The sequence below is a fragment of the Sander vitreus genome, chromosome 3 (genome assembly GCF_031162955.1).
Source record: "Sander vitreus isolate 19-12246 chromosome 3, sanVit1, whole genome shotgun sequence".
NCBI lineage: Eukaryota > Metazoa > Chordata > Actinopteri > Perciformes > Percidae > Sander > Sander vitreus.
Genome location: NC_135857.1, coordinates 4,302,360 through 4,312,987, shown reverse-complemented (window position 1 = coordinate 4,312,987; position 10,628 = coordinate 4,302,360). Strand labels below are relative to the sequence as shown.

Genomic DNA, 10,628 nt, shown 5'->3' with positions numbered 1-10,628 from the left:
TTGATGTTGGAAGTATCTGGAAGGAACTTGGCTCACTGAGCCACAGGACATCAATTGCCGCCCCAAATCATTTTCACGCAGTTAACACTAAGCACTGCCACACAGTGCTGGAATACAGCACTGAGAAACAAAACAAACAGACAAGTGAATAAATGAGCAGTCACCATTTGTAAGCACTCGGGCAGTGCACGGTTGCTTGGACTGCATTGTATTAAAAGAGACATTGCTAAAAGTGGTGGTGGGAAAAAAGACTAAACTTCACATTGAAGATAATTGGGGACTTATGAGAATATGCAAATCCTGTCTACATGCGTTTGGAGGATTTGGAAAAGCCTAATGACCATGTTCCCAGAGGTGCTGCAGGAGTATGGGAGGCTGAAATCACCAACAGTTACGCCCTGTCCCCTCTCCTGATTGTAATATTCAAAGACTGGAAATTCATAAAGTTTGTGAAATCAATGCACAGCAGTGGGCACAGCACAGCTGCTGTTTTGCTACTAATGTTAACCATCAACATTATTGTAAACGCAAAGCTTTTGCAGGATAAAGTAATCAAGATGCTGATCCTTACTTCCAGATCCTAGGCTGTGGTTCTCTCCCAGACAAAGGGTTGCCTGTCTAATCCAGGTGAGAGAGCATGCGACTGTGACAAAGAAGGTTTTTGGAGTTTGACTGCTAGTTTGGAACATTAGTAATATGAACACAGTCTTGGAAAAAGAATCAACAAGCACATTAAAAAGCTCTTGATTTACCAGCTGATCATCTTTCTGACCTTCACCTTTGGTCACATGCTTTAGTGATCAAACGGCAGCAACACGTGGCCGAAATTGACAGGATGAGAGGGTCATCAATAAGAGTTGACCTACGAAGCCAGAGGGACCTCTCTGTGAAGGTGTACAGAGAGCACAGCGACACTATTTTGTGGGGGGGAAGCCTTGAATAATTCAACGGGCCCAGAGCTGGACAGGATGTGTTTATGGATATTAGATATTCAGAGTGTTAAAGCTTCTGTTTAGCCGTTGTCAGGGGGCCCAAAATGTTTCTAGCTGTGTCTCTGGTGGGGCATGACCAACTAGAGGAACCCGAGGAGGCTGCTTGGGCAAAAACACGCCTTGGATTCTCAGCTCACATAAGCATGACCTGACTTAGATAAGCAGAATAATTATGGATAGATGGATGGCTTCCTCATAGTGAACGAGATTCAACAGATAACATTCAGGTAAATATATATAAACTTAGCACAAAAAGTAAGGAAATTTGTGTTTGGTCATTTTTTATTTTTTTTTTACCTTCCTGATCACTCAATAAAGTGGTTAATCTTGCTTTATTAGATTACCTACAACTCAATTGTATGTTTACTATAATTCCATGTAATAAGATTAAAAGAATACATATTTTTTCAGCATCCTTAACAACTGCATTGGAGTCTATCATCAGACCCTTACTACATATTTAAAGCATCTGATTACATTTACAATAGTGACATTTTGCTTCCTTAAACCCTTTTGATAGTTCAGGTTTGTCCATTTTAAATCATGCTGAATTAAAAGAAGGTGTTCTTTTTTAAGAAACAGGAGCGACCCCACCTATTAAAGTCTGTCATCAGAGCAGGGAATGGCTTTTAGAGGCTATTTATTAATGTGATTTGCATGAGAGAGTTGTGTCTGTCAATATGGCAAGCATCTGCCGGAGATGAAAAATCTCGGCAATATTGTCTTTAATCTAGCCAAGACTTTTGTCGTCTGCACAGCTTGCAATTGTTATCACACTGACAAAAAACACAGAAATGTAAGCAAGCCTTCCCACAACACCCTGAGGAGGAAAACAGTGCAGCATAGCTGCTGAAAATGAATGCAGTCTTAAATGGAAAGCAGTGAGAGATGACATACATATGGAAAGAAATATACTGTGCTGTAAGCAATTTGTCTTTTGGAACAATTTTACTTCCATAGACAAGAAAAGGATTAGGCAAGGATACATTATTAATTTAAAATAAATGTTCACAAATACTAACTGCTATCACTGGTTAAGGCATTGCAATACAAGATGTGAGAAATGCAGTGTGAAGTCTCTGTACAGACTGTATTTAAAACCTTTAAGAGCTTGCAGAAGTACAATCCTTGAAAGTTAAAGTTTAATTTGGTCTTTACAAAGGACCTATCTGAAGACTTCGATTGGAAATATTTGGAAGGACACATCAGAACCAAAGGAATACACCGATTGCTGTATGGGCTGATAATAAAAAAAAAAACACTATTTGGACACTGAAGCACAGGTGAAATTAACTGCTTATATTCGGTTATGACAGATATATTTTGTTATTATAAAATATGTTCCACCCATAGAATGCAGACGGACTCAAGGGGTGACATATTTAAAAGATGTTTATTGTGAAAAAATAATAAATAAATAAAAACTGTTGGCTTCAGTGGCAAGTTTACATTCATTCAGACATTGGGCCATCTGAACTTGGAACAATATACAACAATAAAAAATATAGTATGAAAATCACAATAGCAGTATCCCAAAATAATAATATTTCAATCTCATGCAAAAACATAAACTCACAATTTATTATATAGTATATATACACACATCACGATCCCAATAACTATACAATACATTAAAAGATTATTTTATGGGCATTTTAGACCTTTATTTTGACAGGACAGCTGAAGACATTAAAAGGGAAGAGAGGGGGGGAATGACAGCAAAGGGCCGCAGGTCAGAGTCAAACCCTAGCCCGAGGAGTAAACCTCTACGTATGGGCACCTGCTCTACCAACTGAGCTACCCGGGCGCCACACAAAATATAATATTATAAATCACAAATCTCACTCTATATACAACGTATCTAGTTGTATGTCAGTAAATGTGCAGAAAGAAAAGTCAAGTTTCAAACATTGGTCTCATCTTTCCAATCAAATAAACTATAATCAGCAGGTACCATGAGCCACAAAGCTTATTTTATTAAGCCAAACATGAACCTGTTGTGATATGTAATTTTTCCTGCAAAGCAATTTATTGAAGATAATGGCGATGCCGCGCTTCAATCGTCTGCATGTGAATTCCTTCTCTCGTTGTATTGATTTGCTCTCCATAAAACAAACGTGCAAAAATGGTTCTTTGACTTGAGACAAAGGTTGCATGTGAGAGGCTCACGGGCTCGTGGATATCATCTGGCACTGTGCGTGTGGCGTAAACAAGACATGAGGACTAGCTGTGAAAGGTCAGTGAGAGGGCAAGTGTGGATGGATACTCAATTTCCAACGTAGCACTAGGAAGCAAACAACTCTAGAATGTATAACTTTTCTGCAGTGGAGCTCATTTCATTTCAGTACACTTTTTTTTCCTGCATTATAGGACTTCACATACCATGCCAGAGAAAATCAGCTGAACATTATCTAGTTTACCTAGATATGTGGCTCTTGTTATTCAGGTCTGCGCCAACACAGATCTTGTTAATCGCTTTGACAAACACTGCATCTCCAGTGTGCTATAAATCAAAGCAGGATACAGTTGTGGCTCCATCAGTAGGGTCTAATCTGAATGTATCAGCTGGTGTCAACTCAGGGACAGAAAATCTAAATATGCCTTCTGTGTGTGTAGTTTGCTGTATTGCAAATTGCCAGATATTGTTTTGTCCTGCATATGACATAGTGTAGTGTTGACCAATCTGCAAACAAAGCCAGCTGGTAGAAGAAAAGCCTGGCCGACAATATCAGCTTCAAAGTAGAGCATATTTTACAATGAATATGTACACCATGATATAATACGCTTACAGGAGTAAGCATCTTAACACTAGTGAGCGAAAATCCATTTGAACCACCTCTGAAAAAGACCGAGAGATTAAACATTTTAGTTTAACAAGCATTCATTCCCCTCCAACAGATTTATTTTATGGAAAAACATCTGAAAAAGCACTCAGGTTTCACCACACAAGGCTACAATTTCATATTTAATCTCATACATCAGATACAAGTGTCTTTCTGTCTTGTTGGGAGTGGTGGACATTGGGTTTTCAATGGAACATTACTGCCATCTAGTGTGTTTGTTGTGCAACTGCTTGCAGGCCTAAGGATACAGCACTACATACACGGACATACTGTATTTGTGGTGCTCTGCCATAATATATTGTTTCTTGATTGAAAATTGAGACAGGGAGTAAGCTATTGGTCAATACATCTTGGGGGGGAAAAAAAACAAACCCCCCCAGTCAGTATGAATGTACAATGTAATCTGAAGGAGTAGGCTATGGCACTGAGCCAGATCAAGCATGTTTAGGAAAAGCTAAAATAGTTGTATTTTATTTATAGAAATACTTTTTTTTTTTATCATAAAGAGTATGTGTAAGGACTCTCCTTGATTTGACACGCCTCTTCTACTGTATAGTTGGCCAATGCTGAAACAGCTGGATACCACAGGAAAAGTATCTCTGTTAAAAGAGACAACCACCAGGATGTTCTCATTGCTTTTACACAAAATACTGAGGTTTGCTGGCCCTAACATGCAGATTTTATTGTAGTTTAGTTCAGTTCACAGATCTTCAACAGGGGGTCCGCGACCCCTAGGGGGTCCTCAGAGTCATTGCAGGGGGGCCGCCCGAATTTACTTAAAACATGTTTAAAAAAAATAATATGTTAACATGAATCCAACATACTATTAGCAAAGATAAATAAGAAAAAAAAAACTAAAAAAAACCCTCAACAACATTAAAAATACACTTATGTATGATACAGGTAGGCTTATGGATTCACTGTGCCTTCCACAAGTATGTTTGATATTAAAACATGATGTGATGATATATGAATAGTTAAATAGTAGCTTAGTATTGTAGGGCATCATAAAAAGGAACGTGTATAGGCTTTAGGCCACCTTACATGTTATTGTCAGCTCAGTTTATTATGCAACTCAATTTTATACAATATATGTAGTAGGGGGTCCCTGCTCGTCTCTCTTTCAGGTTAGGGGTCCTTGGCCTAAAAAACGTTAAAGACCCCTGGTTTAGTTAGTAATGCTTAGGCCAGTCACGTACAATGTGACAATAGTGTTTTCACCTAATTTCAAGAATTCACTTTAGATTGAGATATAGTGTCTGCACCATGATGAGGTTTGCCTCCACGTTAGAAGGTGAATGAACCTTCCCCGGCCAGCAGATGGTGATAATAATGTATACTGTTGGTAGAGTCACGGTATTCACATCTCCAGGGAGAGATCTCCTGTGAGAAGTGTGAAGTTTCAGGTTTAAATCCCAAGCCAACTTTATATAAAAACTGCAGGAAACGGGGCGTCCTCTAGCTCACCCATTAAGAGTGTTGAGTAAGAGTCCTGCAGCAGTGCGGGTTAAAATCTGACCTGCTGCCCTTTGCTGCGTGTCATACCCCATCTCTCTCCCCCTTTTGTGTCTATCCACCGTCTCTACACAATACAGGGAATAGCCCCCCCCCCAAAAAAAAAAAAAACTGCAGGAAATGATTGAATAAATGATTAAATCCTTAAACAATTATTAGCATAACGTCCATATTTAGACATTTAGCCACCGAATGGACCAGTGGACTGCTGTGGTAGCCAAAAGTGTGAATTTAATTGAAATGAATGTCACACTTCCTCCGTCGTTGCTCAATGAGAACATGTTTGTTGAAATGCTGAGAAGTTAATTAAGGGTAATTATGTTAAGAGGTTTAACATTTACATGAACTTACATTTTTCTAATCTCACAACGCTTTGAGGCGTTTATGCTGCACATAGTGTTTACCATGCCGGCTCTCAGTCCCAGATGAAATCTCTCTCCAATGTGTTACACCGATAAAATCGTTTTATACTACTCATAATTGTTAGATTGTTTTTTTTTCTTCCTTTGGCTAACATCTTAACAAATGAGGCTGGAATTTCAATTTCAATTTATTTAGATTAGACATTGATTTTTTATTTTTTATTTATTTAACCTAAGTCGATCGAGAACAAATTCTCATTTGCAACGCATTCATACCTGGAAGTTGCCCGGTACAACCACAGTCTGATCTGCTGGCCACTGAGCAGCTCCGCTGGAGTGGTTGGTGTTAAGGGCCTTGCTCAAGGGCACCTCAGTGGTGGTGATGAGGGAGGGACAAGTGCTGCTCTTTCACTTTCCCCACCCAGATTTTATCCCGTCGGTCTGGGGATTGAACCTCTGGGTCACAAGCACGCTTCTTTAACCTTTAGGCCACCACTGCCCCTATCAATCAGCAATCAGCATTGTATTTACAGTATATATTCTTTTCAAGCATCTTCTATAGCCTACATAGAGTCAACTCTATATATTACATAATGTATATACACTGTAACACCTGTATGATGTAACACAATGCAACACAGCCAAGTAAATACTACTTAAAGTGTTCTGTTTTTTTGTTTTTTTTATTGTTTGTGTGTTGGCTCAGCTACGTCATAGCCCATTACAAGACAGTTGCATCGGATTGCATTCTAATAGTAAGTAAAACGTAATTTATAAAGCACTTCTCAAACCCGGGGTTACAAAGTGCTTCACCGTTACAGATAGATGGTAAAAACATTTGAATAAATAAATACAACAAACACAAATAATTGCAAATAAGGTCAAGGAAGCATCAATAACACAACTTTAAAATGACATGTAAAACACTCAACCGTTTGCTTATCTTGAGGACATACAGGAGTTTCTATCCATATTGTATGTATATTTATTCATTTACATATTGCCATGTTTTTTTATTAGATGCAAATGACTTGACACAGCTGAACTCTGTACACGACTGCATAAAAGTATTGGAGAGACGTACACCTTATTGCATGCAGTGTTTTGGCTTTGTGCCCTCTTGTATTCTGATTATCACACCTCAATATCCGAGATTGGCGCTGAACACAAAAACCGACACTGTTGTCACGGTAATAAAGACCAGCTTTATTTTGTCCTCTTACAATAGCTAGATACATATAAGGCTTTTCCAACAAAATGGATGCAAGTGGGAAATCTGCCAGCTGAAAAAAATCATTTCTGAGCTGTAAAATGTTGTACAACAAAACACAGCATCACACATTGTTGTAGTCATCATTTCAGCAGAATGAGTTTCTCCCTCTACAGAGAACAGTGACTTACAGGAACCAAAAAGTGCCTCGCTGAGAGATTGTTGCAGCATGTCGCGTCAAATGTGCCAAACAGTTCTCTGATATAAACAAAAAAAAAATGAAAATGTTAGAATGAAATGTCTTCATTAACAAAGTCCCAGATTAATGACGTACATCCAAAGGAACAGACTCACATACTCTGCTGACAAAACTGAAGCTTGCACAAAATCAGATGTATTTTCATTCAGAATGTCAATAGAAGTTGCCTGAGATGAAGAAAATCATATGCACATGTGAATCATTTTAAAGAGAACAGTGTAGTCAATGAAACGGCGATGTTGAAAACTACACGGTATCCAGTTACTTAAAAAAGCTTTGGACAATTATTTTTCGAAAGACACCATTTCAAGTTCCTTGTTTGTCTCAGGGGAAAGTGATACATGAAGTTGTTGAGAGGGGATGATAGAAAAAAAACTGTAAATCCATTTGCAATATTACTTCCACAACAGATAAACAAATATAATACAGTAATATCCAACTCTCTGAGACTATTGTTACATTTGTCACAGCAATTGTATCTCTTTTACCAGCACTTCTACCACAACAGAATTGTCAGTTTCTCATAGAGATGAATAATTAGCTCTGTTATAACCGCCACTTAAATCATAAGTGACCTGAGGTATAGAGCAGTCTGTGAAGAAGTTGGGGAAGGCCAAAGTGCACAGTGCGTTATCCTCTATGGACCCGGAAGCAGCCTCAGAATGACAGTAAACAGGGGGCTGGGTTGGGCCAGTTCGCAGATTCTCCCCTACTTTCTTAGTGGGTACTGAGCAGCTAGTCCAGGGCTCAGAGTAGAGGAGACCCCCAACTAAATGGTTAGCATCGTAGGAAGCAAGATCCGGGCCTCCCATCTCTGGCTGCACCCGGACAGGCATACTTTGATAAAGGTCCTGGTCGCTGACCATATTGCTGTAATCTGGCCCCAAGAGCTCGAAGAACTCCGCCGCTTCAGGATTGCCCCGCTCCAAGTCCTTCAGCGTCATCCCAGACGTGGAGCTGACTTTGGAGCAGTTGGCCGGCTCGGTGAAGAAAGAAGGGGGCAGATTACGATGCCTCAGGGGTGGTTTCTTGGCTTTCTCACCCCTTATATCCTTCACAGGGCTGAAGAGGGCCGCCAAGCTCTTGCTCTGTAAATTGGCCTGGACCCCGTCACGTTTAGGTAGAGTTTTGCTCTGCAAGGGCTGAGCCAGGGGGGAACCCTGTCTTTTAACTGGGACTTCTGCTACATTTCCTGGTGTTATATTGCCGGTGCACCTTTTGATCTGCTTCTGTAGATACTTCCGGTGGTTGACTTTCCTCTTGGATTTCACCGGCTTGTCCAGAGCCAGCTTGATATTGCTGGAGGCCGAGTCTATGAAGCTCAGCAAGTCCCGAGTGGTCTCTTTGTAGTCCTCGTCATTTTCTGCCTCACCGAGGAGACTCCCATCCAGACTTTTCTCCACCTCGTACTCCATCACAGAACCAGGGAAGCAGAAATTCATGAACTGAGGGTTCATGATTGCAGTCTGAACAGCCATTACTCTGTTGAGCCCAGCGGCTACACCTGTGGCATCCTCTGTGATCCCTGAACCAAAAGTTTCTTCAGAGCATGTCTTTTTTCCTCTGACAAACACTTGGTCCTGATGCTGCTCATGAAGTTCCTGTAAACATTCCAGAGTAGAAGTGACGGGCTCTGAGGAAAGCGAGGGGATCTTTCAGGGGGCTGGACTAATGATGTCAGAACATCAAAGAGGAGGGGCAAAGAGACCGCAGGACTTAACTCTTTGCTTGTGCCTGACCACCTGCATCTAAGAGGGATTTGTCTGAAATTCCCTGCTGGGTTGAAGACAATAACCTCTGTCAGAACTCTCCCCCTCTAGTTTAACTGTTTGTGTGTGCTCTGAACCAAAAACGCTTTCATGAAACTGGAGGATATTACTGTAATGGTGAGCAGAAAAAGTCTTTGAAATCCTGATGGGTACAGTAAATCTGCTGGGTAGAATTATTACACCATCATCTCTCTAATTAACTTACAACAACATATTCTGTTTTGATACACATGATTATTCAACAAACCGCATTTAAACCAACATTTATTTTAGTTAAAGTTAGATATCCCACAAAAATGTCATTATTCATGTGATTCCTGCTTGCTTTTTAACCACCATTTAATCACCATGCCTACTTAGGAGTTTCCTGTCTGGATTATCAAACAGAAGTTAACTTGTAATCTTATTACTGTTCATTTAGGCACTGAAACATACCCAACTATCAAATCAAGGCTATGAAGTAGCGAGAAAGGCTTCTTTTTTTTTTTGTGGGAAAAATCTTTGTGCCCCAACAGATGCCACCATTTTTGGAGAATCTTCCCAACTGCTTGCTTGTGTCTTAATCTGCTCATGGCAAAAGTTGATTTCTAGTGCATTCCCAGGCCAGTGGGAATTTCTGCCCTGGCCTGACAACTATTATGGGCTGCCTTTGACATAAAGCCCTACAGGGTCTAAATAGCCTCTATTCTTCGCCCGGCAGTGAAAGGGAGCTTTGTGCCAGAGATTCATTAAATTGCACCTCACAGCCCCTTCGTAAAATGGCTCTCAATAATGAACAGTCAATTTAACTAGAAAAGCTGCCGGAGCTGTTAAATTTTAGGGGGAATAAAGTGCAGTTCAGGCTCAGTGTGCCAGAAGAAATGTTGACCCTAAGAAATCCTGGGTATGAAACTTCTGTTGTAAACAATAACGTATTTACAGGAAGTTTCTTGGCCAGCAGTGAATACAACGGAGGATGTGTCCAACAGCCAGATAGCTATGTTGCCAGCACTTATCCCAGTTTAAGTGGAATTTCAAGTGAATGGACAGTTAGGCATAGTTTGACTATACAATAAAAATGTGTAACTTGCTGTTACTACCGCACATATTATTTGTTTACCAGAGAATGCAGAAGTCTCTATCTGATCACATTAAAACCTTCATTAATTATTCGTACTTTAAGTTCAGACATGCTGCGGCTGAATAATTGAACGAAGATCCCTCCTCTTACAAAAGTGCACGTTGAGGTGAGGCGGCGACTCGTTTAAGAGTTGGAGGGATGAAAAGAAAAGTCTGAAGCAGTGAGGGAGTGAGGCCGCTCAAAAATCTTTCTCATGTTAATTCCCGGTGGAGAATAGGGACAGTGAAAGTGATAGCACTGATCTTATTATCTGTGGCCCAACAACAAGTCTGTGTCTGAAAAAGGAACACAGAAAAACTCAAATCTATGAGCAACAAATGGTTACAAAATAAAGAACAGTTTCCTGTTTATACAGCTGGCCATTAAAAGACCTGCTGATATATTAGCGAGAAAGAAACGAGAGGTCATGCGTGGGAACTGCAGAGACTTTGCATATTCAGTTGTACCCGGCATTAGGCACTTATTTGTAAATTTGAAACGTTAGTGTCATAAGTGTAGGAGGAAAATGGAGGTCAGCTATCACAACACGAGTTTTTTAACGCCTGCCCAAAGTGATTC

General features: G+C 40.1%; 1 protein-coding gene across 1 annotated transcript; it reads right to left on the bottom strand.

Annotated features, from left to right (window-relative positions):
- Positions 1-5,666: 5,666 nt before the first annotated feature.
- fam181b (family with sequence similarity 181 member B) lies at positions 5,667-10,041 on the bottom strand. Its single transcript, XM_078245786.1, has one exon. It carries the CDS (start codon positions 8,657-8,659, stop codon positions 7,703-7,705), a length of 957 nt encoding a protein of 318 aa, XP_078101912.1. The 5' UTR covers positions 8,660-10,041; the 3' UTR covers positions 5,667-7,702.
- Between the last annotated feature and the right edge of the window lie 587 nt (positions 10,042-10,628).